Source organism: Colletotrichum karsti (genome assembly GCF_011947395.1).
Source record: "Colletotrichum karsti strain CkLH20 chromosome Unknown Scaffold2, whole genome shotgun sequence".
NCBI classification, from domain to species: domain Eukaryota; kingdom Fungi; phylum Ascomycota; class Sordariomycetes; order Glomerellales; family Glomerellaceae; genus Colletotrichum; species Colletotrichum karsti.
The window spans coordinates 224,125-250,222 of record NW_024065902.1 but is presented as its reverse complement, the minus strand read 5'-3'; the positions used below and the strand labels follow the sequence as shown (position 1 = coordinate 250,222).

Here is a 26,098-nt window from a genome sequence, read left to right as displayed (position 1 = left end):
CCGTTCGTCCAGACCACGACAACTCAAACTCAAACATCCCGCACATCTGCCTTTCACCAAAGTCACCAAATATTAGAACCCACTGAACATCATGAGAGCGGCAAGGTATTACGGCAAAGAGGATATCCGGATCGAGGAGATCGAAGAACCTCCATGCGGGCCTAATCAGATCAAGGTGAGATCTATCATAAACAAGTTGTGAGCCGTGCATCAACCACAGTCTCCAGCGAGCCGGTACCCCGCGCGGGGAAGAATGCATTACTGTGACAGCTTTTCTGGAGTTGAACCCTTCACTAACCATTTCCTTGCCCCAGATCGCCCCGGCATTCGTCGGAATTTGCGGAACAGATCTCCACGAATACCTCGGCGGGCCCAATTTCTGCCCCGCCTCCAGACATCCCGTCACGGGTGACACCATTCCCGTAACCCTGGGCCACGAGTTCTCCGGAGTCATCAAGGAGATCGGCTCGGAGGTTAAGGCCGAGGGCAAAATCAAGGTCGGACAGCCGTGTGCTGTGCAACCGACGGTCTACTGCGGCAAGTGTGCCGCGTGCAAGAGCGGCGCCGAGAACGCATGTCACACAGGCGGCTTCATCGGCCTCAGCGGCGGAGGTGGCGGGCTGAGCGAGGCGGTGTCGGTGCCAGCTGACCAGGTGTTCCCTTTGCCCGACGGCGTGCCGCTTGAGCTGGGCGCGCTGGTGGAGCCGCTCTCTGTTTCTTGGCATGCCGTGTCTGCCGGGAACGTCACGCCGGAGTCGACGGTTTTGATCATGGGCGGTGGTCCAATCGGACTTGCTGCGGTTCTCTGCTTGATCGCTAAGGGTGTGAAGAAGATTATTGTTGCTGAGATTGCAACTGCTCGTCAACAGTTTGCGAGGGAGTTTGGCGCGACACATATCATCAACCCCAAGGAACAGGATGTTGTCAAGGAGACGTTCGCTATCACTGATGGTATTGGTGCCGACGTCGTTTTCGACTGCGCTGGAGTGCCTGCTAGGTGCGTTCGATCTATTCTTTCCAGCTCTGGACTATGGACTGACAAGTAAACAGCGTCAAAGCTGCATGTCTTGCAGTGAAGACCCGAGGAACCGTTGTGAACGTCGCAATCTGGGAGAAGGAAATTCCGTTTAATCCCAATTGGGTGACATGGAGAGAAAGCTCGTATAAGTCAGTGCTTGGGTATCAAAAGGCCGACTACCAGGCAGTCATCGAAAATTTGAGAACAGGTGAGTGATTCCAATGCTGAGGTGGGAGCGTGATGGGTAATAACACAGTCAATAGGAGCCTTAAAACCAGCATCTATGATCACAAGAAAGATCCCACTGGACGACCTCCTTGAAAACGGAATCAAGGCACTCATTACAGACAAGGACAATCAAGTTAAGATTTTAGTTGATGTTAATGCGGCTACGGACGCAAAGTCATCTTTATAGTTTGGGAAAGCGATGAACGTTCGAGGACTGTTAGGTTGACTGATCATGAGTAGTATTTGGCGCCAAAGCAATGTAGTATTCAGCAAATATGCGAACTCAAAAGCATTGAAGCATGCTCTAATGTGATGCAGTTGTATCCCGACGCAAGCCTTTCACTTAGTGCAGAAACAACCACAGGCACCTTCGGCTATGTTGACGCTCTCCAATTTGAACCCAGCTCCGCACTGTTGTCCTGTTAGACCTTGCTAGTCCTGTAGCCTGAAGTGGTACGAACCTCTCTCGGGCAAGCGGTGGTGCAAACACCCGTGATACCTTTGCATCCTGGGTTTGATATCTTCCATGGAAATCAGCCAACACTCATAAGAAGACACAGAAAAGGGAACTCACGCCTCCAAATGCTCTGCAAAAGGACTTCTGGGCCGTCACTTGGGTGGCCATTGCTATGTACAGAATGGCAGAAAAGATAGTGTTGGGCTGCATTGTGAAGAGATGAGATGAACGTGTTCCGAGTATGATGATCCCTTGGAGATAAGACGATCCCTTGGAGATAAGACGATCTAGGACAACTCTTATATAGGGAAGATCACCCCGATTGCGCCGGAAAGCGCTCTTTCGGGCATTGATATCTGAGCCGCGCGTACGAAGTTCGGCCGTCTCATACTCGAGTGGGAGATTCATGGGACTTGACTCGCATCATCCCGCCGAGAGTAGCGTTCAGACGGCGGACTGCCCGAGCTTTGAGTTTGTTACAGACGTTGCCAAGAACGAAATCGGAGCTATCCACCAACTTGGAGCATCTAGAATCAGTTCTCAGCTGTACCTACCCATGTATTCCGCCGGGCAGAAGTCTGAAACACCACAGCCTATGCCGGTTAAGCTTTATAAAAGCTTCGCGTTCGTCAGGAATGCCAGTAACATAGACCGCCCACGATGAAAGGGGATTTCGTGTCCCTTTTAGAATGTAGGCTGTTAGGGATGTGCGACACTGTTATCCATACAAGCAATAGTTTCATTTTGAATCTCTAGCTGGTCTGGGAAGGGACGGGAAAATAGGTAGGCATGCAACTGGCGCCTAGATTGAAATATTGTTGAGTATTACAACACAAGGCAGTTTCTTATCTTTGTGTGATTCAGTGGGCGCCTGGAAAGGTTACTCGAGTACAGACAAAACTTTCAACTGGTTTCAACAGCGCCATTCAAGTACTTTGAATTATTGTCGTTGATACCTACTCTGATCCTGATTTCGTCGGAAAAGCAAAATTCAAAACGGGTTTCAAGACTGAATACAACAGCCTCAGTGATGTTGTGAATGTCCATCTCAATGGCGTACTACTATCGTGAAAGAGAAATACGCGGAGACTTCTAATCTTGCTTCTAGGACGTTGATTCCCTGTTCAGATGGGCTCACGGCATATTTGGAGTTCATCCCATCTTTTGCAGTCGCCTGCGCTACTGTGGTATTCGGGCCATACCTTCTCGATCCATGAATTCTTTGGTGCTTGCAGTCACTTTTGGGCTGTACCTTCTCTGATATTCCATTGTGGCTGCCAAACTTGAGTTCCTGCCTCACTTCGTGAACCACGGCCATAGAATCACCTTGGCCAGTCACCACCGACATTATTTCTTGGTCTTACCACCCGCTGTCACACCTCGCCTTCATCATCAACAGCGACATAAGAGCCTGACGGCAACATCACACGAGTATCACAATCGACTACCAGCAGCATCACTACATGATGAGTTGGGTCAAGAGAAGAATCGACTTCGAGGAAGTCGAAACCGATGCCGACAGCGGTAAGCCAACAAGATTCAACACGTGCTTCCACACGGAAGACGAGGCCCCCGACAAGAAGAAACCATCCAACGAACCATACTCCTATAAAAGATGGCTTCCAATTGTTCTCAAGTCGCGACGACTTTCTCCAAACGTGGTTCAAAGGGTCACCCTAACGCAATCTCAAGCGCGCCTACTTCTCCAAGCCTGCGATGCCTCCGTCCAAATCGGACGAGTCAATCTGGCACTAGCGGAAGATCTCGACGAGGAGATCGCACCTGCTTTCTCAGCACTACAATTTCCACCCGAGGGTCTTTTTGTTCGCCTGGACACCTGCTCGCCCAAGGATGGAGCGCATAAGGTCCCCGGCAAGATGTCTCTCCACTCCGTTGATGAAACCATCCTTCGACTCGTCACTTCAGGCCGCTGTCGTTCCGCCATCAATGATTGCTTGTCATCATCAAGCGCCGTCGAACTCTACTTCTTACCGTTTAATGATCGAATGGCCTCCGAACGAGAGTATCGAGTCTTCTGTCGCCCTGGAGACCTCAGAATAACCGCAATCAGTCAGTACCGTTGGCACAAGCCATGGCGATTCGCCGACCTTCCGGAGGACGGTCAGAGTTACGTTATTTGGATGGTGTGCTTTGGGGCAGTGGCTGCTCGAGAACATATCCTGGCGGACCTGGACGACCATAGCCAGACAGACAAGCTGATGGTGGAGCAAGGAATGTCTTTTGATCTCTTCTACGACGAGCAGGCGCGAAGTGTTGAGTTGGTTGAGCTCAATCCCTTTGGAATCAGAAGTCCATGCGGCTCTTGCTTGTTTCAGTAGATTTGGGACCGCGAGGTGCTCTATGGTGAGTTAGAGAGGAAGACTATTGAGTTTAGAGTTACTTGGTGAAAGAGAGGAACTCATGGATCTTCATTCACCACGTGGAATGGATAGGTCAGTGTTACAAGCAGTGGTCAGTGACCCAAGATAGTCTCAGTTTACGTTACGGATAGTGGCCTAGTTCAAAACAACACGAGTTCTCAATTCATAAGTCCCGAGCCACCATGCTGCTTTAAGTTTCAAGTCTTCGTATGATCGAGCATGTTGGTGGTGCTTTACAGTTCGATAGCTGGAAAAATGGTTAGTGAAGTCGGACTGGTGGCTATGGAACATGTCCCCGATCGAGCCATGGAGTATTCATACTGAATCATTTGCTGTTGGTCCAGTCTGCTGTGATGGCTACTTCGTTACAGTTTTCTGTGGCTATCGCTTCGTTGTTGTTGCAAAACAGGTGTGCTTCTGCCCGAATGTGAGGAAATTCTCATCTCCAAGCTCAACGACTTAGTTAATACTGTTGACAATTGAAAATCAAGATTGGCCCCCATCGCCCGGCGGCCTGGTAAATAAAGGCGTCTTGGCGAGATAACACGTCTTGGCAAGCGATGTCGCTGCATCTCGGTGGAAGCCCCGGAAATTTTTACCAGTCTCCCCAAGACTTCCAACCCCACACTTCGAGGGGCCTCCTCCACAACTCAGATAAACACATTCCTATTCTCGCATAGCTCGAGGACAAATACCGCGACTGGCAGAGCTGTCATGACGTTATGGGTCGATGAGCGAGAAATTTGACTCCTTGGCGGCGCGATGAAAATCGGAGAGGGGCCGATGGGCGGCGGGGAGTATTAAAAGCCATTGTAGCCAGTGTTGGTGGTCTCGGTTGGCGTTGTTTCTTGATCGCCGCCGCTCTCATCTCGCGTCAAGAACCCATTGAGTAGTCGGAGTCAAGTCCTGCGACGATCGCGACAATGCGCTACCACGAGACCGCAACTCTGGGCCTGTTCCAAGCAGGCCTGGCCACGGCATTGACCTATGCCAGCAACCAGGTTGAGGTGATCCCGGATACCGAGCAGGTCGCTGCCAACTTCCCCGAGGTCGAGGGTGTCGAGCTCTTCTCTCCTGCATTCGCAACTCCGGACAGTGTGCCCGCCACTTTTGCCAATGGTACCAGCGGACCGACCGACCAGGCGACTCTGGGTGAGTTCCAACCAGATCATGTGTCGAATACTTTCCTAATGACTAGCAGACTACTACCTCCAGACTCTCGCGGCCCGCAACGAGTGGATGACCTACCACAACCCAGACTTCAAGTCCGAAGAAGGCCGTACGATTCCCTACGTGTACCTCTCAAACTCCAAGCGCATCCCCGAGAACAGCCTTGGCAGCCATGCGAATTCGACCGCGGGCAAGGTGCGCATCTGGATGCAAGGCGGCGTCCACGGCAACGAGCCAGGCGGCGACCAGGCCCTCCTCGCACTCCTCGGCAGGTTCGATGCCAACGCAACGTGGGCGGCTTCGATCCTTGAAAAGGTCGACATCATGATGCTTCCCCGTTACAACCCCGACGGCGTAGCATACTTCCAGCGCTACCTCGCGACGAACTTCGACCCGAACCGCGACCACACTAAGCTTGCGCGTCAACAAACTCGCGATATCAAGAAGCTCGTCATGGGCTTCGCGCCGCACGTGGGTGTCGATTGTCACGAGTACAGCCCGACCCAGCCGTGGGGTGCCCAGGAGCAGTGGATCGATGCGCAGGATGGCCAGTTTTCGGCGATGAAGAACGCGAACATCCACGCCGATATCCGCAACATCTCGGAAGCCGTCTTCGCGAATGCCATTGCGGCAGCCATGGAGCGCAGGGGACTGCGGTGGGGTCCCTACGTCGTCGGATCCGACGGAACGGATGAGATTGTGATGGAGGAGACGACGGGCGACGCCAAGATCGGTGACAGCTCTGTTGCGTTGAGCCAGGCCATCATGTTCTTGACCGAAACTCGCGGTATCGGCTTGGCCGATCAGCACTTCCAGCGCCGTACGGCCACAGGCCTCACGATGGTTCAGACCATCGTCCAGACTGCTGCTGATCATGCCGAGGAGGTCTACCAGACAGTGGAGAATGCTCGCACCAAGTTCATCGAGAGCACCGAGGACATCATCATTACCGAGTCTTCCCGCCCGACAAATATCTCTTGGCAGTTCATCGAGTCTACTACCGGAAACCTCGTCGATATCCCTGTCCAGTTCCTCAACACCACGCCAGTCGTCGCCAACCTTACCCGCGCGCGTCCTGAGGCGTATGTCTTCTCCAGAGCCTGGGCTGATGTCGCCGAGCGTCTTCGCGTTGCCGGAGTTACTGTTCAGACGCTCGAATATGACTTCCAGGGCGAGGTTGAAGCACTCAACACTACTAGAGTCGCCGTCGCTGCCACTAAGTACGAGGGTGTAGCCAGGTCCACTGTCGAGACTGCTATCGTCAAGAAAGATGTACGTATCCCGGCTGGAGGCTTCTGGGTTAGCACCAGACAGAAGAACGCCGCTCATGCGTTTGTCACTCTGGAGCCGGAAGGCATTGACTCATACGCCACTTTCAACATACTTCCCGTTTCCGTTGGCGACGAGTACCCCGTCTACCGGGTTATGGCATGAGTAGGAAAGGCCAATTCCAAGTGATTAGTAAATCAGAGTCCAAGAGAGCTTTATCGTGAATATCATTAATATTTATTTCATGAACTGCAAATGGTTTCTTTTTCCTGTCCCCGGAAAAGTCGGTGTCGACCACCGGAAACCCGATCGGCGAATCCGCAAGTGGGTCTTTGTGCCGTACCGGAATTTCCGTGGCGGCCCGTGGACTTTTTGAGCACTCTTTCATTACACAACGCTATCCGAATTTCCATAGTACACCTCCTTCATTTCCTACTGAAAAGTCGCAATAATCTTATCGGCCATTTCCGGAAGTGTTTTGGCGACCACATCCATTTGTCCAAAGATTTCAGGCAGAGCTTCTCCCTCTAATGCCTCGCAGTAGGCAGCGTTAAATCTAAAAAAGGGGTTAGGTCGCCGAAGCACCATAGCGAGACACAAGTGAAAACTTACCCGACAGTCTTTGCGGTAGAAGCATCCCAAAGATGGGCAGCCGCAAACCAAGGAGTACCCTCAGCAGAGAGCTTCTTCAAAATAGGTGCATAAGCCTCTGGCGTCGGCTTAGCCAGCCCCGATGTATCGCAAGACAGGAGGTTCTCAACAGGCATGTCGACCCCTCCGCGGGAGAAGTATCCACCAACACGGGCGATATCACCCGCGGTGAAGCACCAAACAGTGAAACCAGCGTCACGCAGCTTCTTCACGCACTCCGCAGCGCCCTCTCTCAGGTTCAGCTTCTTCCACTCGTCAATGAGGTAAGCGACGTCCTCCTCGCTTGCGAAAGAGCGGGGGTCTTCCACGCCGGCGTAGTGCAGGCATCGGTAAAACAGTGCGGAGAAGACCTTGAAGAAAACGACGTAACGTCCGGACATGGACAGGTAGGTGTACTCGCGCTCGGCCACCTCGAGCCAGCAGCATCCGAGGAGCTTGGGCTGGATGCCTCTGGCGCGAAGGCGTTCGCCGAGGCGCTGGTCGATAGCTTCAAACAGGTGTTCGTAGGAAACGAGGGTGCCGACTACGTCGAACACGACGTTCTTTGAGGCAGGCATTGTGAAATGGTGAGGAGATGCGGGGTAAGAAGGGATTCCGGTTGACGAGTATGGCTTTAGCTGGGGATCTTGGCCGGTTGGTGGTGTGATGTGTGGTCGAGACAAGATGTGGTTGATTAAATAAGATGCTTATCGCATGCGATGCATATCTCTCAAGACGCGTCCGTGTCTTCCCCGCATTCTGGCCCCGAGCGGTTTCGGGGCCATCCCGGACCGGAAGGGATACTTTTCCGTGCACACCGGCTGCGATCTGGTGCCGGCCGGTTGGATTCGAGGGGTAAGATAGCCGCCGGGCCGGTGCGTTTTGTATGAACATGTTCCTTCCGTAGATCTTATCTTGTGTTGACATGCAGCGATTCCTATCGGATTCCCTGCCACTCCAGGTCTCCACTGATAATGGTGCCATGGATGCCCTCACCTTCGGTAAAGTCAATCAGAGTTGCCTGATTTGGGTTGAAACGGGCAATAACCTTCCAGGGTCTCAACGATTTACTATCATCTTTTAAAACTGAAGTCTTCTCCGACCGCATCACGGCCAATTAGTGAATACCCACCGAGTCAGCTTTTTGATTCCTATTCTACCCCGCTATCAAACATCAACAGCTCTGAACGATGGTTCTCCCGATTAGCAACCCCACGAAGTCATACTGGATTGAGGGGGCTGAGTCCCCTCTCCGGAATTTCCGTTCTACTGAGGAGTTGCCGAAGGAAACGGACATTGTCATTGTTGGCAGTGGTTACGCAGGCACTACAACAGCCTATTGGCTTCACAAGGTGAGAGTCTCAATGCCGATTCTTAAGTCTTGAGGCAATCTGACTGTTCCATAAGTTCACGGAGAAGAGTGAGCAAAAGCCCCGAGTGCTTATGCTCGAGGCCCGAGATATCTGCGGATCATCTACAGGTCGCAATGGTTCGTTGCATTTGCCCATTGAGTCGTTTACCCATGTCACTAATCGGACATCAACACAGGTGGGCAACTGAGACCTCATGCCTACTCACGGTACACACCATGGGCCCAACGCTTTGGGCCGAAAGTGGCGATGGATCTCATTAAACATGAGATGGCACATCTTCCCGCGTTCCGGGAGCTCATGAGCGCGGAGGGGGTCACTGAAGAGGTGTGCTTGAAGTTTGGCGAAACCTTCGATGCAGCAATGTCAGACGAGGCGTGGACACGTTTGAAGGGCTGCTACGAAGCCATGAAGAAAGACCACGGTGAAGACGACGACGTGGTGAAAGTTTGCAGGCTCATCGAGGACCCCAAAGCTGCAGAAGAGTTCACACAGATGAAGGGATGCCTGGGAGCAGTGGTTCACCCTGCCGGTCAAGTGTGAGTTCATCTTAACGTTTGACGGCTTTTCAAACTTGCTGACAGGTTTCGTGCAGATGGCCCTACAAGTTTGTACATGCGTTGCTTCGAATTCTGCTAGAGGCGGGTAACCTGAACCTGCAAGCCCATACACCGGCGGAAAGCGTCTCGGAAAGAGACTCCGAGGGCTGGTTCACCGTCAAAACACCTAGAGGCGATGTGCGGACGAAGACAGTAGTACACACGACGAATCGATGGGCTTCTCACTTATTACCAGAGTTCAGCAACCTCATCTTTAGCGATAGGGCGACCTTGGCGTCGATCAAGGCCCCGGAGGGTTTCATCAAGCACACGGGCGCGCAGCACTGGGATAGCAATGTCAACGTTCGTCTGCATCCTGTCAATGAGAGAGAATGGAGACTAACAGTCACAGAACTACCACCTTCAACTGCCACCGCCTTACAACAACATCATTCTTGGCGGTGCAAGACAACTACTCAGTCACTTCCCCGAGAAGTGTGATCTTAACGACGAGGAAGACAAGCAGTTTGAGGGTGTCCCGGAGTTCTTCAAATCTTGGCCCGCATCTGATGTGGTGGGGTGGCAAGGTAGTAATCCAGCAGAACTCGCCAAAGATGACAATGAAGGAGGAGTCTGGACTGGTGGTAAGTGTGATCATCATCTGTCCAGAAGATCGATAGTTCTAACCCCTACGCTGGGCAGTGGACTCGATGAGCATCGACTCCTTCCCTTTTGTTGGCGCAATCCCGGCCCGAGACGGACACTTTGTTGCTGCTGGCTTTTCTGGTCACGGTAAGAGCTCCGTAAACATGTATCGTGAAGCATGAGCTAACAGAAGTGACAGGCATGCCTCGAATCCTTCTCTCTACCGCGCACATCACCCCATTGATCCTGGATTCACTCGGTGCCAAGTACAGCGCTCCTGCGATGGTTGCGCCGTTCCCTCCTCTTCCCGAGCCTTTCCACGCCAGTGCTGAGCGCGTCAGCTCGTTGCAAAAGGTGGATGCGGCAGCTAAGTTCGCCGAGTATGCGAAGAGTAGTTTGGAGAGTGCTAAGAAGCCGTTCTGCAACGACGAGCGCAGCCGGCCTAAGATCTGATGGCGATTAGATGGAAATTTGTCACAATAATACGTAATAGAACGTACATAAGTCAATTTAAAAACTTCTTGTATATTTATGCGGATGATCAAGGGGAGTTCCTCTGACTGTGCATGATCAGCTATGCACGCCCGAAGGTGACCACCCGCGACCGTTCGTTACTGATAATAAGATTCAATGACCAGGGAGTCAAGTCTCAAGATACGCCTGAAGGCTCTCTGAAAGAACCATGTGACATGATGGTGAGGTTTGGCGTATTGTCGCCTTGTTCAAGATTCCAGTCAAATCGTTGTTGGAGGTATGCAAGTGTAAAGTTACACGGGTTGAGCCGAATGATTAGTGAGTCACGAGTGAAAACGACACTTAGGGTCATGAAAAAGGAATGCACGCTTGTTGTTTACTATATACTATTTGAAAATGATATGCTCTTCTTCTGAATCAGTCCCGGCGCTCCTCGGGGGCCTCGGCCAGCGTCTGCCCCTTATTTGGCACCCCGTCAATAACTCCGAGATCACCGGCGTCGATGTCCGTATCAGCCGGTGCCTCGGGAACCAGACGAATCAAGAACACCATGCATGGAATCGTAAGAGCCAACACAGCACAGTTGACGATGAAGGCGACTTTCGGGTCTGCGCTAGAGTTGGTGTTGATGGCGTATGACACGGCCTGACCGGCGGTTTCGAAGGCACGGAACAAGCCACCGGTACGAGAGCTGGATCCCACGTCGGTAGAGAAAGTACCCAGAATCCAGTACAGGGACAACTGTGTCCAGTATCCGGTCGAAAAGATGATGAGGTACGGGATGTATGCCTCTGCCCATCTTCTGCCATGTCTGTGGGAGAATACTGTCAGTTCATGCATCCTCAAAAAGTCGACGTCCTTGGGGGTCCCATACAGTTCATAGTCCAGAGCGGGCTTCGATGATCCGAACTTGCCGTATTCAATTCCGATCCAGACGAAGCAGGCCGCTTGCGGGATGGACCACATGGCGAACGAGATCCATGCGCGTCTGCTCTGAGACCAGCGGGCGGTGTCAAGAAGCTTTCCGTACGCGATGACAAGAGGGATGGTAACGGAGGCTGTCATTGCTGGTTAGAGAAGTTCTGTTCATCTTGGTAATTCTGGATCTACTCACGCATGATCAGGGAGGACAGGGCTCGAGCGCGGACGGAAAAGTGCAGAGACAGATAAGTGCCCATGGTTCCGCCGTAGAAGAACGAGTAGAAGGCCGGGATGAAGACAAGCCAGGTCTAAGTTTTGTGTAAGCAAATGACACAGATATTATTCCGACAGGATGCTGACCTTCTTGCGCTGTGCGTGCTTCCAGAGTGCAGCGAATTCTCGCCTCCAAGTAGTGCTCGGGGACATTGGGATCTTGGAACCATCGCGACGTCGGACGCGTGCAGTTGGTGACAGCAGGAACGCCCAGATCACACCAGTGCATTCTAAAAATCCTCACGGTCAGCTGATTGAACTCAAGTCCAATGCTTGAGGGAAATCCTACCAAAGGCAACAAAGATGAGGTATGTTGACCATGCAATACCTCCTGCAGAGCCCTTGGAGTAGTTGGTGGAGAAGTTGATCGCGCCGCCCATAACGCTGCCAGAGTTGCGCATCGCAGACCAGATTCCTATCTTTGTAAGTCTAAGATGTCCGATTGAAAGCTACTGGATAACCCTTACCCAGATAGAATCCTCTGTCGTTCGGCTTAGGATACGACAACATGGCTGTCGTCTCGGCGACGTAGAGGAATCCAGAGGTGAACCCTCCAATGAGCTAGAATTTTGTCAGACAGAGAAATTGAACATTGAATTGAATCTTGCCTACCCTCGCGAAGAGAAGATACCAGTCCACGTCGTACTTCGCATTGACGTAGTATGCAGAGCCAGCCAGTGGCATTGCGACAGCAGCAACCATGCAAGACCACTTGATACCAAACTTATTAATCAAAGGGCCTCCGAAGAGTGTCATGAGACATCCGGCCGCGTAGTTGAGCGAAGTCGCCAAGTTGGCCAGGTATGGTGTGGAGAGGCCGCCACCTCCGAGGTTGGAGATGGCGTCGGACATCGCGGGGCCGACGAAGGAGAGACTACAACACGGTTAGCTCCGACTCTATTCAAACATAGCCTTGAATTGTTGTAGACTCACGCTCCAAACAAGATCATTTGCCAGAGAACACTCCTCCAAAACTTGGTGAACTTGGTCGCTCGTAGGTACGCATCGTCAATGTCGTGTTGGACTCCATCATTAATGTGACTAGGGACTGCCGCAAGATCGGCGTCGTCGACCTTGGTATTGTCTTTTGAGGGTGAGGAGGATGCCATGGTGAGGAAATGGCAAACAGGCGTATCGTGGATATGAGGTCGGATGAGCAGGTCTACGAAGGAATGGAATTATATATTCAAGCTTTCGGGTTCGTTTATCAATTGCCCAGCCCGGACTTGTAAACGCCCGTATCAAAGACAGGTTTCTGAGCCCCAGGCACTCGAATAGCCAGTAAGAGGTGTGCCATTGTCATCCATGGCACCGGCCTGAAGATAACATTTGGGGTTCTAAATTCCCCGACTCGTACTTATCTGACAGATAGCAATTGCTACTTAACCTTGCCACCAAACCTCTACCGTCCTTGGCGACACCCAGCTACGCCTACCTAACTTCATGTTATTGCTGAATTGTGAACCAAACTTCAACGTATTCAACTATCTGCAACTTAAACTCATCTCAAATCACAATTGCGCAATCGAAAAAGGCACGAATGGGCTTATTTGTTAATAATGCTCAACTGAATTCCATCAAGGTACATGAACCATTTCCCCAGATGGTCAGACTTTCTCGAACCCCGCGCATATCCTGGATGAAGTCGTGGGATGCCTGCCAAGCAACCACGCATACCTCCTTGCTCATGTGGCATCGACTACACATGACCAGGACCGGAACCAACGCTTGCTACTCTTATCTGCACCGGCCCGGTTCCGGTTCATCTGACAGTTACGCTACCACGCTTGACTCCAGGGCGTTGATAAGATCCCGGGACCGGGTACGCAAAGGACAGCACGGCATCCCGCAATGCATCCCATCCCGCCTTATCTGTGGGTGACGTTGCAGTGGAGCCCCCGCCGCCTCCTCTCCGGGGGTGATGGAGCTCGATTTGGGGTATCTTCGCCGAGAGCGGGGAAAGGACCAGCAGCGAACCGATAGCGCTCCATCAAACAAGTTGCCCGGCGGACTTTATAATAGCAGCAACGACCGAGGCCATCATTTGCTGCAGCCACACGTATCGATAGCGCCCTATTGTTGGTTGCGTTCGTTTGTTGTTGTGCTTACATAGACACCCGAAACGCTCGGATAAGGAGAACCATGCCGCGTTCCCCGCTCCCGGTTCCGAACTCCACGACCTCCTTTTGGAGGTCTGACCCGCATCCGCTTGACAATCACCGGTCTACCCCCGAAGTCCCCTCACAAGTCGATATCGCCGTCATTGGCGCCGGCTATGCAGGCGTGTCTACCGTCTATCACATTCTCGACATCTGCAAGTCCAAGGGGACACCGCCACCGAATATTGTGATACTCGAGGCTCGGCAAGTTTCCTCAGGAGCTACGGGCCGGAATGGTAAGCCCACCTGTTTGTGAAAGTTGAGTTTCTCTCTAATCAGATTTTGCGACAGGTGGGCATCTGAAACCGGACCCTTACAACCGTCCCTCGAGTCTTGCCGTCACTCATGGTGTTGAGGTCGCTGCCGAGGTTGCTGTCTTTGAGGCGCAGAACCTTCCAGCCGTGAAGAAGGCCGTGGAAGCTGAGGGCATTGAGTGCGATTTCGTGTTGACGCGTGCCGTCGACGCGTTAATGAGCGATGCCATCTGCGAGAAGATGAGATCCGGCGTTGAGCTGCTGAGGAAACATGGAGTCTCAGTAATGGATGACGTTTACTTCGCCAAAGGTGCAGAGGCAGAGCAAGTGAGTCAAGCGGCAATACCACTGGTTTTGATGAGTTGACACTAACAAGACATTCTTCAGCTTTCCGGCGTCAAGGGTGCCAAAGGTTGCCTGTCGTATTCAGCCGGGCACTTGTTCCCATATAAAATGATCATCGGATTATTGTCCAAGGCCCTCGCCGCCGGCGTCAACTTGCAAACAAACACGCCCGTCACCAGTGTCACAGACGCGCCAGACGCGGAGGCCTACCTCACCCTGATGACCTCACGTGGCCCGATTCGGGCCAAGAAGATTGTGTACGCGACAAACGGATACACGTCGTCGATCCTCCCGGAGTTCTCGGAAAAGATCGTCCCCGTGCGGGGGATTTGCAGCCACATCGAGCCGGCCAAGACCCCCGCTCCGCTACTGCCTCACTCGTACATCGTCCGCTGGTCGGACACGGAGTACGAGTACCTCATCCCGAGACTGGACGGCAGCATCGTCGTGGGAGGCGCGCGGTCGGAGTACTGGCAGGATCTGGACTCGTGGTATAATACCGTCCGCGACGACGAGCTGATCGACTCTGCGAAGAACTACTTTGATGGATATATGCAACGTGTGTTCCGTGGGTGGGAGGATAGCGGCGCTCGTACGTCGAAGGTGTGGACGGGAAGTAAGTTACAAACTCTTCACAGTTCTTCTTTGGCAGCAGCTGACATTTGGTTTTTCTCAGTTATGGGATACTCGACTGATTCCACGCCCCATGTGGGTTTTGTCCCGGGACGGCAGAACCAGTTCATACTTGCTGGATTCTCAGGCCATGGCATGCCGAATATCTTCTTGTCCGCAAAGGGTGTGGCGTCGATGATGATGGAGAATGCGACATTCAAGAGTACGGGTATTCCTAGGATCTATGAGGCTACCCAGGCAAGGTTGGATAGCAAAACAAATACTGTCATCGACGGTTGGAAGGCGAGTCAGAAGAAGCAAGGGCCCAGACTGTAATACTAGGCTTAGAGTAGACACACAGTCGACTTGCAAACTAAAATAGGAATACTGATGGCAGAAACGTAGTAATTCATTACACCTTTCTGTCGTTGCACATTCAATGTCTTTTCTGTTTGTTCGTCACATACTGTCTTCTCCAACATTCTGAAAGTTACCAAGTCGTTGGACTGCTGTTTCAAGTTATCGCACAAGTCTGTATATGTGATCCATTGAGTTTAGGCCCTCTTGTGGGGAATATGGATTTTCACTTTGGTATGGTTAGATACATTCACAGACTTCCTATGATATTGTCTAAACGTCCGCAGCTTTTGAAAGATACTTAAAGTATCCTTTTCAGGATGGTCTGGAAGAATCTTGCGCTATGAGATCCCATAATTTTAGTGCCTTGAGTGAGAGAAAGAGACGGAGATGTAACCTATGACTGGCTCAGGCAGGCACACAGTAATCATGTACTACATGTATTAGTTCACCAGCAATTTAAAGCCGAGGAAGTCTTTGATCAGGATATATAATTTCAAGCGAAGAGAATCCATGTCACATTAATGGTTCAATAAATGTTAATGAGATATTCGTACAAGAACTAGATCAACAATCCTTTGAGAAAGCATTCCAAAACGGTCAACTTCTTGATTTAATTATGCCGCTCAGTACTGCTCGATAAACAAACTTGATTGGAAGGAGCACTATATCTCACCGAACGAATCAGAATCAATCATGACGATAAGCCACATTGAGGGAAGTTTAGATCTTCTTACTATGCACAAGGGGGCTTGGTGATCGTCATCCCAAAAACGTGCAAACCATACTGGTCTACGTGGATTTGCGTCGTTTCCAGGAAATAACCCGTGTGGAAAATGAGGACAGATAACCAGCCCAGTTACCAGCAAGATCTGCAATCTCTGGGAATTCAGGTCGGTTTGCTGAGCGGGAATGTATCAGTTGGCAGAAGCTCGTAGGCTTCGAGGCAGAGACGGCGACTAACGTGCAGCTCCTCGCATAAGACCATTATTTCGAACTGCACGGAGCGTCGGAAGTAATGCCCGAGTATCTGGAGAGATGAACCTTTCAATGAGAAGAGCTACTGTGTATGTTCAATGGCTTCAAGACGAAGATGAGGGCAGCGACGGCAACCAAGGAGGACTAGAGTGGTGCAACTCATAGTCTACTACAAGACGTCAAGCAATTAATACACGGAATTGTGCTTATCAGATTCAATGGAGTCTTTTCTCCTGCGAATCAAGAGTGACATCTTGGATGATAAAGCTGGTAGCAATTCAACGAATATGAGGCGTCTTAGCCTAAGGCAACCTAACCATGAAGATGTTAAGACGATCATTGGGTGTCAATTCATATGCTGTATGTAGAGGTATCACATGTCTTCATCACACTCCCCTAAAGCTTTTCCATCATCATCATCTTCACCCTCCTTTCTACAAAGCAGCGAGAGCACCAAGAGCAAGAATGCCCATGACTCCCATGGAGCCGGCACTAGCAGCGGCAGCGGCCGGTGTGGTGGTGCTTGCGACGGTAGCAGCGGTAGCAGCGGATCCAGTCGGGGTAACTGTAACGGAGAGGCTACCGGTCGCGCTCGTGGCGGCTCCAGAGGCGGAGGCAATCGCTGAGGAGACGGCGGAAGAGACGGCTGCCGAGGAAGAACCAACGGGAGGGGCGGAGGCGCCGCCTGTGACTTCGCGGCAGAACTTGGCGGCGGCGGGGAGGAGTTGACCTGTGCCGGAAGCATGTCAGTAAGTTCATCCGCGTCCGAACAGGATGGTTGGTGGATGGCAGAGGTGAGGAGTCTGAGGACTCGACGTACCGGTGGCAACATCGCCACCGCAAGCGGCCAAGACGCAGGAAACTCCGACGGTGTAGATGTTTCGGTAGTTGGTCGCCTCGCAGATGCACTTGGAGTCGTCGATGCTGGTGCATGGTGTTCCGTTCTTGACGGCCTCGACGAGGCACTCCTTGGAACACTCCGGGACCACGTCGGTGAACTTCTGCTGGGCGGCAGCGAGGCCTGCGGCGGCGAGGAGGACGAACGAGTACTTCATGTTACCGGTTGCCAGCGGTGAGACTTTGCGTGGGTGCTTGAGATGGACGCTTGTACTACTGGGGGGGTCGCGAAGAAGAAGGAAATACTCGCATGACTTCGGCCCGGGGATGTGAGTGCGCCTTATATGAGAATGGAGTCTGGCCTTAAGATCCGACTCGCCCGAGGGAACGGTCAGTCTAACGACCAACCGACATGGAGCAGGAGAGTCAAGCTCTTGCATGGTGGCGCCCAAGGGGGATGTTCGATTTCAAGAGCCCCTCTTGGCACCAATCGTCTGCCATTACCAACATCTGAAGTGAAAGAAAAGGGCAATAAGCTCGTGTTGGGTGCGTCGGTCGTGCATCCACGACCTAGGAAGGTAACAAGGCCCGGCCAGTGGAACAGGGATTCAAGCTCTTTTCCAACGCGCTTGCCCATGTTCGGAGGCTCGGTTAGAGCTCTTTTGACTCTTGTGCATCGTCTGGGCCGCCTCCAGGGTCTTTTTGACGGTGATGTGGGGTGTGGTGAGGATGATGATTGGTCGGGCGAGGTGACTAGATTGATAAATGGCCTGAGGGGGTGTGGTGAGGTTGGATGAAGTTTATCTGATCCATCAGATAAGATTGGATGGCGTTCGGATGGCCAGGGTTGGGGTCGGGCGAATTTTCAGCTGGGCTCGCCTTGATGGGTCTGGGGTTCCCACGTTCGGCAAGTCTTCCGAGGTGACAGTGAGTCTTTTATGGATGGCGGTTTTGATCTTGTTGGTCGGGCAAGGTGCCAAGCATCCGAGGTGGTCAACTGATTTGCGAAGCATTGCCACGTGAAAGTACTGCTTAGGGTCCATTCAGCAAAGCTGTTTGGCTGTGCTGTAACGAGGTCAGCTATGGATGGCGGTGGACCTGATACAGCTAGGCTGATAGCTCCTCAGATCTTACACTCGAATTGAAAAGGGCTCAAAAGACAACGTGATGTGGAACCTCCATGTACCGACTAGAATCAATGATGAGTTGGGTTGGCGGAGCTTCAGCTTGATGCCGTACGTTATGCACCTTAGCCCAGAACCGCCGAGAGCAACCGTAGTTACAGAAGCATAGATGTCAAACAAGCTTAAGTGAGCCTACCTTAGGATTTAGTGACATTGGCACGGTTTGAGCGAGTAATTCCTGTTTTTCACTTCTTGATCTTGATAAACAAAGTGGCAGGCTCTGAATCCATACTATAAGCCAGACAGATATGAAATAGCGTCTACCCGGGGATGATGGAATAACGGAAAGAAATCTAAGTCCACCAGGCCTGACGGCGGGGCGGTGAACCGTTGAGTGTGGCTGGGATTGACTGTGGCTTAGCAAAGCGTGGCTTGCCCTGAAATCCACCGGGCGGCGGGGGCGGGTCAATGGCTGAACCGTTGGTGCACGTGACATATTGCCGGTCTTGCCTAACTGGATTCGCCCACTCCGGGCAGTTTCGTCCCGTTGGACCAGTCATTGGCGCGCAATTACCGCAGTACGTACCGTGGAGTTCCGATCGCGCAGTCGCACAAATCCTCCAGTGAGGTAATTGCACTGGACCTCGCTGAAGGAAGGAGTCACTGGTTGGTGGTCAGTGACTCCTGAGGTAAAAGCGGAGCCGAAAGCGCGAATTGGCAACCCCGCCAAAGCAAAACCTGCCCCTCCATGGGAATTTTTAAACCCCGCGTCTTCTCCCTTCTGATTGTTTTTTCGAGATTATCGCAGACCGACGTTGCGATCGCAGCAACCCATACTTGACAATCTCGTTTGTTGCTCGCTACCTAACGTGGAAACACGAATTGGATTCACGTCCTATCACATTACTACCCGACGCCGCCATGTCTACCATTGACATCGTTCTCGGCGCCCAGTGGGGGTAAGCTGCCAACTCTTCGCGGCCCTTTTCTCTATCCTCTGCCTCATGTCACTACCTTGTTCGCATATCTTGCCCTTCTCTGCTCTACCTCCTTGCTCTACCTTACTATGCCACCAATGGCTTCAGCCAGCAGGGCGAGCTTGCCATGATCTCTGGGACACACATGCGCATACACCACCAGGCAGCATGTGTATCATCCAGAGCCATCTGCTCACGATGTCCTGCTGCGCCAATTGCTCTACACGCTCAAGAACTAACACGTCATGTCACCTGCAGCGACGAGGGCAAGGGAAAGCTGGTTGACGTGTAAGCTCCCTTGTTCCCTCCGTCCATCACCTCGCCCTCTAACCCACAGAACAGTCTTGGACGCGACGCGCAGATTTGCGCCAGAGCTCAGGTTGGGACTTCGGTACCTTCTGGATAATAAATGGCATGCTGATGGCCCTAGGGCGGACACAATGGTAGGAGTCACTCCAGCTCCTGATGGCCAGCAATCGAGGTAGTTCTAACCCGAACCTCTTCTCAGCCGGCCACACCGTCATCGCCGATGGTGTTAGCTACGACTTCCGTAAGTTCCTCTTCCCAGCCTCGGCGCGTTGCCTCCTTGGCTAATACTGGGCCTCTATCCAGACCTTCTCCCCTCCGGTCTCCTCCACCCCAAGTCCCTTTGCCTGATTGGCTCCGGTGCCGTTGTTCACGTCCCGACCTTCTTCAAGGAGATGGCCGACCTCGAGGCCAAGGGCTTGAAGAACATCCGCGAGCGTCTCCTCGTCTCCGACCGATGCCACATCATCACCGACTGCCATATCCAGGTCGATGGTCTCGAGGAGCAGGAGCTGGGCGGCAACAGCATCGGCACCACCAAGCGTGGTATTGGCCCGACTTACAGCACCATGGCCGCCCGCAACGGTATCACCATCAGCGAGATGTTCGACCAGGAGGTCTTTGAGCGCAAGTTGACGCAACTCGCCAACGGTTTCAAGAAGCGTTTTGGCGACCTCCTGGTCTACGATCTCGAGGATGAGATCAAGCGCTTCAAGCAGTACAGAGAGGATCTCCGTGTATGCTGGCCCGTTCCACATGAATGCGGATAAAATACTGACCAAGCGTAGTCCTTTGTTGTTGACGCCGTCCCCATGATAGCCGACGCGCAAAAGAACAACAACAAGATTCTCGTCGAGGGTGCCCAGGCTGTCATGCTTGACTTGAGTATGTGAAGGCGCACCTTGCTCCTGTGGTTCTGACTGACCAACGCTTTAGACTTTGGAACCTACCCCTTCGTTACATCATCCAACACTGGCCTTGGCGGTGTTTTCACTGGCGTAAGTGCGATGACCCATCATTAAAGCTGCATTTCTGACAAGACATCAGCTCGGCCTCAACCCCCGCAAGATCAACAACATCGTCGGTGTTGTCAAGTCCTACACCACCCGTGTTGGTGGCGGTGGTTTCCCCACAGAACAGGTCAACGAGGTTGGCGAGAAGCTCCAGAAGATCGGCCACGAAATTGGCGTCTCTACCGGTCGCTCTCGCCGCTGTGGCTGGCTTGACCTTGTCGTCGTCAAGTACTCGACGCAGCTCAACCACTACACCGCTCTCAACCTTACCAAACTCGACATTCTCGACACCTTCCCCACCATCAAGGTCGCTGTCGCCTACAAGGACCCCGGCACTGGCGAGGAGCTTCCCTCTTTCCCCGCTGATCTCAAGGTGCTTGAGAAGGCCGAGGTCGTCTACAAGGAGCTCGAGGGCTGGAACTCGCCCACAACGGGCGCCAAGACGTACTTCGATTTGCCCAAGCAGGCGCGTGCGTACATCGAGTTCATCGAGGAGTTCACGGGTGTCAAGGTCGTCTGGATCGGCACTGGCCCCAAGAGAGAGGACCTTATCTTCCGCGGGTACTAGATAGCGATCTTCTGGGCACCAATAGCGTGAGGTGAGGAATTCGGGTCTTGAAAAATGAGATGAGACATCTCGGTGGCACTGTTCATAGACGATTGAAAACGAAAAGAATAGACCGCATTTGATCACATCTGAATTCTTATACCGGCTTTAGGCAACTGAAATGCTCTCGTTCGTCACTCGCAAGTTCCGGAAGAGGGGCCGAAACCCCGACATCGGCTGGCGCAACGCTCGGAGCACCCCGCCGGCAGCGGCAGAAAATTTTCATCCCAAAACCCCACCAAAACGAGCAACTGAGTCGGTGCAATTGGCCAACGCCAACAAGCAAATCCCAGAGCGCCGTCTGAGGCCGTCCATGCCCACACAACTCGAACGCAATATGAGCTGCCTTGCCGCTGCTACTCCCACAGACGGGCACCCAAGGTGCTCTAAATTGTCTGGCCGGTTGGCCCAATGGCAAGGCGTCTGACTACGATACACGTGGAATCAGGAGATTGTGGGTTCGACCCCCATGCTGGTCAAAATCTTTTTGCTTTTTGGGCTACTGACTCACCACAACGATCTTGTTTCCTCTTTTTTCTACTACCTACTTTGTTTTTTTTTCCTCCGCATATCGAGGCTCTCCCCTGAGCGACGATGCATTCTTTGTCGTTTCTTCGTTTGACTGCTTGTGTTGCTTCCTTTCAAGTATAAGTAGTTGCGCAAAACCCACTTCGTGTGGAAAGACGTATTGACAGTTATGGTAACTATGTACAAGAATTCTAGGCAAGACAAGCTCGACCTAGTCTAAGAATGCTATTCAAACGACTGAATGCTCCCGCAGAGCTTTTCAAAGTTCCTCCTGTGCCTGGTTGCAGTTCAATGCATCTAGCAGGTGAAGAGCGCGGGTCCCGGGATCGTGTAGGACGTGACGACAGGGTAGTCTGCAGAAGACATGTTAGCATGCAGTTTGCGTGGATGATCCCGAGGATTTATGACTTACAGATGTTGATGGTGACGCCGGGGTCAGATCCCTTGTAAGCACCTGTTTTGATCTGTTAGAACTACTATGCTCAACCCGCGGATTAGAGGTCTACTTACCAGGGAAGCTGACGGTGTTGGCGGGCGTCTTAGCACCAGTGCCGCCAACGACGTTGATCTGGGCGCACTCCATGTAGAACTGCGCGCCGGGGTAGCTGCCCGCGCCGTGGAGCGCAATCATCTCCGCGCGGAGGAGGTACTGGCCCGGGGCGATGCACGCGGGGATCTTGATGGAGTGTTTCCCCTGTCCGTTGATGACCTTCTCGGTGCCCCAGACGCCGTTGCTGAGGCCGTCCTCCTGGATCTTGAACCAGCCGCCGCCGACGCCCGAGTCGGACGTGGCGTCGCCGACCTTCTTGAGGTAGGCGATGGTGGGGCCCTTGTGGGAGCTGTCCATGATGTCGGCGGGCGCGGAGCCGGCGCTGTTGAGCATGTAGCGCCAGACGGCGGTGACGCTCTGGCCGGCGGTGACGGTGATGACCTTGGAGGTGGGCGAGGTCGGGTTGGGCGCGCCGTTGCAGGCCATGGAGTTGGAGGTGACGTCCTCGATGGGGCCGTTGTAGGAGGGGACGCGGACGCCGTTGCCGACGCCGTTGTTGACGCCGCCGGCCTCGAGGGAGGAGAAGATCGTGTGCGCGCTCGCGGCGGAGGCGGTCAGGAGGGGGAGGAGGAACTTCATTGTCGGGAGGGAGCGGTGGGTATGTGGGAAGGGAATGAGTGTTGTGGTTTCAGAAAGAGAGGACTGTAGTTGGGGAGAGAGTGGTTGATCTGCGAGATGGGCGAGGGGTGGAGTGATCAACATGCGGTTCGATATGGAGATGGTATATATAGATGAAAACCGACCATATTGCTTGCTACCCTTTTCGTCGAGTTTCCCTTCTTCGTGCCGGAGAGTCAAGCCGGCCGGTGGCGACGTGGGAGGGACGGGATGGGTTGCGCTGGAACCAGGTGACCTCGCGAGCCAAGACCGCCATGGCGGCGAAGGGCCGGCCGCGATGCTTCGTTCTGGCTGGCGTCTGGCCGTGGTGTTTGATGTTTGTTGGTCCGCTGCGACGTCTGGGCGAATTGGACCGCCCTGGACGGGCTGGGAAGGATCCGGTGATGGTTCCGGGTGGATCGCGCGGAGGATGATGGTCCGGGAAATAGAGTGATGTTGGGCGGCTCGTTTACCGACGTTCCCGTCCGGGGTGACCCAGGGCTCTGGGCTTTCATTAAAACCCGGCGGTTTGATTCGTTGCAGTCGAGTTGTTCGGCTCTTCTCTGCGACGTTGGCTTATTGCGTCTCAGGTGGCTGGGTCAACTTCGGATTGTGATGAACCATCTTTCTAACGATTGCCGCGATCTGCTGGAGGGTCATGACAGCGACATAGACAAATTAAAGGCATAGAATATGCGGGTGGTATTAGGTGGCTTGTGGTTGACTGGGAATTGATGGACTCATCGAGGGCTTCAACTTGGAGGTTCCTTACATATAAGATGCAAGCAACGACTCCTTCGGAAATTACGCTGCTTAAATCTAGGTAGAAATTGCTTATTCTGAGGACCGTAGCGTTTTCGGCAGTCTCACCATCCCTTTTGATACAAGCCAGATGATAAGGAGACTCATGGCAGTGTCAACCCAATTGAGAGTTTCTGTTCAACAGCTTGGAGACCATTGATTTCTTGGAACTACACTACCGTGGCCGAGCATGGATTTCGACGGCCTTAAGAAGGTGGTCGCCAGAGTGATCTCGAAGTCTGATGAACTCTGTCTTTATCCAATCAGGATCATCTAGGGTGTATATCCGAGAGACGGTAGACCTGTGGTACGAAACTACTACAACGCACCACACACCCCTATTTCTGGCGGCGTATAATACGCGTACCACACCTCGGGATCATCCAGCATGATGTAGAGCGCAGGAGCAACCGCCCCAGCCCTGATCTTCATCCAGTCCTCACTTCCAGGAGAACAAGGCCAGCCCCGAACAAGACCAACATAGCCGTTCCACAACCCCTCGCCATCGACCCTGAGAAAGAACTCGTACCTTGAGCCCCGCGAACCCTGCTTCTCGTCTTCCATGTCGATGCTCGTAGTATTGTTCTCGCGAGCCCATGTCTGAAAGCGACGTCTCAGCTCGTGGACCGAAGCACCCTCCAGCAATGGGTCTTCAACAAACACGAAGTCCATCGTCTGTGCAATGTAGGGTGCGTCTGACCTGGCGATAGCCCCACGCATGCCTTGCGTGATGCGGCGCTTGAGGTCTCCCCAGGCACCGTCGAACTCTTTGGCGTAAGAGCAGCGGTAGACGACCCAGCCCCATTTATCGTCTCCGAGCCACTGGATCTTCGCCTCGGGCGAGAGGGCTTCCCAGTCCTCGCCGCTGATGGATTTGGGTGGTGGCTCTTGCGGAACAGGCCGCATCGAGAAGGATGTCAAATGCCGCTGGGAGAAAGCATGCGTTTGCAAACGCAGCTGCGGTGGGGTGATTGTGAAGGGTGCACCAAACGGCCGATGGGTGATGACTTGAGCCGAGGCCTGCTGGCGCAGAAGGTAGCGGCTGGTGATGGTCGGCATGGGCTTCGAAAAGGCCTTCGGCCACATTGTAGACGACGAGGCCATTAGCCGCATTAGAAGTGAAATTTATGTAAAGAGCGAGTCGGTTGCTACAATGCTTCAGGAGCCGATGAGAGACGCTTCCCTTGGAGTCAGCCGTTCAGGGGCTTTCCGAAGAGAGGTTTAGCGCCATCAATGGAAACCTCCCTGGATGGTTCCAACGCCAAGTTTTCTGATCCCAGCCAACCAACCATCCGCGTTGCCAAAATGCGCACCAACAACTATTGTGTCTCCAGCCATTTCACAGGAGTTAAAGACAACAAGGACGACGCAAGAGAGCAGCAGTCCAACAAAGCCGCAGAAAGGAAATTCAAGGAGTTTACCTTGGGAATGTGGCCAACTATTCGCGGATGTACGTGAGTGCAACCAACAATACAACGACATTGACGATAACGATGTTATTGCAAGAAGAAAAGACCAAATCCTAAGATAACGCAGCCGATATATGGAAACATCGATATGTTGGCGCCGCTGGAACAGAAAGGTCCAGAACAGTCTCAACCCCACTATCAAGCTGCGCAGTTGAGAAGTGACCCTAGCCTCTAATACGGTACATTGAACTCATAAATGAAGTCGTCAAGAGCCTTCTTCAGCAAAGGCTCATCCGCCGCCATGACCTTCAGCTCCTCGAATTTCTGGGACTCCTCACCGACGTCCCCAAACCCCAGCAGTCTGCGGAAAAACTTCTCAGCCTTTTCCGGGTGATCGGGCGCCCAAACCTTCTGAAATCCAGTATTAGAGACATGACTCGACACAAGATGAATGAAATGACTTACCCCGACTGTTGCGAAGAGCCTCGCCGATGCGTCCTGAAACTCGAAGTAATTCGGCCTGCCCTTGAGGGAGCAATTAGAAGGCCTGCTCCAAACCCTGCACAGAGCGGCGCGGGCGGCCGTCTTCTCTTCCTCGGTATCGAGGGGTGCAGCTAGAAAAGATGCGTATATAGTGGTGAGCGATTCGTCGTCGGCGATGTCGATGAGTTCTCGGAATGTGAGCTGGGTGTCTCGGAGAGGACTGAGTTGGTGGACGAATGCTTCATCGGCTCTCCAGACAAGCTTGTAAGCATCCTTTGCCCCCTTAAGGACCAAGGTGGACTAATCGAAATAGAGTTAGCAACCATCGGCTTTAACATGAAGTCGAAAGGTAAAAGCGATTTGGATCCTGGAAGTATTGAACTTACTATAAGATATTGACGCTCAGCTGCGACTCTTTCCATCATATCCCAGTCGAGGTCGAGCTCTTCGAACTTGGGGACGAACTCTTTATTCCATACATTCTTCATGACACCATTCATAACTTCATCTGTAGAAGAAGGACGTTCTAAGGAGGTTGAGGTTGAAGGATTACCAGAAGTCTGGCAGTAGGCAAGGTGACCAAGGTGAAGGAGGCGAGCGATGACGATGACAGCGGTATGCCATTGAAAGAACATGTTGAGTGTAGAAAGTTGCGACGTGATAGATGGACGGAAAATTCAAGTTGATATCAAGGTCGACGGCGTTCAGACCTGTAAAACCCAGGAAGTAAGGCTTGTATGTTGTTGTAAGTGAAAATGAGATGAGATGAGACGATCTGAGGGCTTG

General features: G+C 52.7%; 11 protein-coding genes across 11 annotated transcripts; 5 read left to right on the top strand and 6 right to left on the bottom strand.

The window, feature by feature from the left end:
- Positions 1–91: 91 nt before the first annotated feature.
- On the top strand, positions 92–4,042 carry CkaCkLH20_00621 (uncharacterized protein; the record flags this gene model as incomplete). Its single annotated transcript, XM_038883341.1, has 4 exons — positions 92–175; positions 315–997; positions 1,051–1,226; positions 3,396–4,042. The coding sequence occupies 4 exons, from the start codon at positions 92–94 to the stop codon at positions 4,040–4,042; spliced, it is 1,590 nt and encodes a 529-aa protein (XP_038750936.1).
- Positions 4,043–5,007: 965 nt separating this feature from the next.
- On the top strand, positions 5,008–6,688 carry CkaCkLH20_00620 (carboxypeptidase 2; the record flags this gene model as incomplete). The annotated part of the gene is made up of 2 exons (XM_038883340.1): positions 5,008–5,236; positions 5,286–6,688. 2 exons carry the CDS (start codon positions 5,008–5,010, stop codon positions 6,686–6,688), a joined length of 1,632 nt encoding a protein of 543 aa, XP_038750935.1.
- A 267-nt stretch (positions 6,689–6,955) lies between these two features.
- Positions 6,956–7,731, bottom strand: CkaCkLH20_00619 (haloacid dehalogenase-like hydrolase; the record flags this gene model as incomplete). Its single annotated transcript, XM_038883339.1, has 2 exons — positions 6,956–7,079; positions 7,136–7,731. 2 exons carry the CDS (start codon positions 7,729–7,731, stop codon positions 6,956–6,958), a joined length of 720 nt encoding a protein of 239 aa, XP_038750934.1.
- A 612-nt stretch (positions 7,732–8,343) lies between these two features.
- On the top strand, positions 8,344–10,160 carry CkaCkLH20_00618 (FAD dependent oxidoreductase; the record flags this gene model as incomplete). Its single annotated transcript, XM_038883338.1, has 7 exons — positions 8,344–8,505; positions 8,561–8,642; positions 8,702–9,062; positions 9,119–9,425; positions 9,475–9,706; positions 9,765–9,854; positions 9,907–10,160. The coding sequence occupies 7 exons, from the start codon at positions 8,344–8,346 to the stop codon at positions 10,158–10,160; spliced, it is 1,488 nt and encodes a 495-aa protein (XP_038750933.1).
- Positions 10,161–10,598: 438 nt separating this feature from the next.
- On the bottom strand, positions 10,599–12,484 carry CkaCkLH20_00617 (major facilitator superfamily transporter; the record flags this gene model as incomplete). Its single annotated transcript, XM_038883337.1, has 7 exons — positions 10,599–11,239; positions 11,296–11,410; positions 11,463–11,605; positions 11,665–11,790; positions 11,843–11,936; positions 11,988–12,249; positions 12,309–12,484. The coding sequence occupies 7 exons, from the start codon at positions 12,482–12,484 to the stop codon at positions 10,599–10,601; spliced, it is 1,557 nt and encodes a 518-aa protein (XP_038750932.1).
- A 1,033-nt stretch (positions 12,485–13,517) lies between these two features.
- On the top strand, positions 13,518–15,081 carry CkaCkLH20_00616 (FAD dependent oxidoreductase; the record flags this gene model as incomplete). The annotated part of the gene is made up of 4 exons (XM_038883336.1): positions 13,518–13,770; positions 13,826–14,115; positions 14,176–14,749; positions 14,810–15,081. The coding sequence occupies 4 exons, from the start codon at positions 13,518–13,520 to the stop codon at positions 15,079–15,081; spliced, it is 1,389 nt and encodes a 462-aa protein (XP_038750931.1).
- Positions 15,082–16,514: 1,433 nt separating this feature from the next.
- CkaCkLH20_00615 (uncharacterized protein) lies at positions 16,515–17,135 on the bottom strand (the record flags this gene model as incomplete). Its single annotated transcript, XM_038883335.1, has 2 exons — positions 16,515–16,810; positions 16,901–17,135. The coding sequence occupies 2 exons, from the start codon at positions 17,133–17,135 to the stop codon at positions 16,515–16,517; spliced, it is 531 nt and encodes a 176-aa protein (XP_038750930.1).
- Positions 17,136–18,962: 1,827 nt separating this feature from the next.
- On the top strand, positions 18,963–20,905 carry CkaCkLH20_00614 (adenylosuccinate synthetase; the record flags this gene model as incomplete). The annotated part of the gene is made up of 9 exons (XM_038883334.1): positions 18,963–19,000; positions 19,277–19,306; positions 19,361–19,397; positions 19,449–19,461; positions 19,527–19,568; positions 19,631–20,061; positions 20,113–20,209; positions 20,261–20,322; positions 20,372–20,905. The coding sequence occupies 9 exons, from the start codon at positions 18,963–18,965 to the stop codon at positions 20,903–20,905; spliced, it is 1,284 nt and encodes a 427-aa protein (XP_038750929.1).
- An 864-nt stretch (positions 20,906–21,769) lies between these two features.
- Positions 21,770–22,601, bottom strand: CkaCkLH20_00613 (glycosyl hydrolase family 61; the record flags this gene model as incomplete). Its single annotated transcript, XM_038883333.1, has 3 exons — positions 21,770–21,825; positions 21,885–21,926; positions 21,983–22,601. 3 exons carry the CDS (start codon positions 22,599–22,601, stop codon positions 21,770–21,772), a joined length of 717 nt encoding a protein of 238 aa, XP_038750928.1.
- A 1,137-nt stretch (positions 22,602–23,738) lies between these two features.
- Positions 23,739–24,524, bottom strand: CkaCkLH20_00612 (uncharacterized protein; the record flags this gene model as incomplete). The annotated part of the gene is made up of 1 exon (XM_038883332.1): positions 23,739–24,524. The coding sequence occupies one exon, from the start codon at positions 24,522–24,524 to the stop codon at positions 23,739–23,741; it is 786 nt and encodes a 261-aa protein (XP_038750927.1).
- Positions 24,525–25,060: 536 nt separating this feature from the next.
- On the bottom strand, positions 25,061–25,947 carry CkaCkLH20_00611 (uncharacterized protein; the record flags this gene model as incomplete). The annotated part of the gene is made up of 3 exons (XM_038883331.1): positions 25,061–25,240; positions 25,295–25,612; positions 25,699–25,947. 3 exons carry the CDS (start codon positions 25,945–25,947, stop codon positions 25,061–25,063), a joined length of 747 nt encoding a protein of 248 aa, XP_038750926.1.
- Positions 25,948–26,098: the final 151 nt, after the last annotated feature.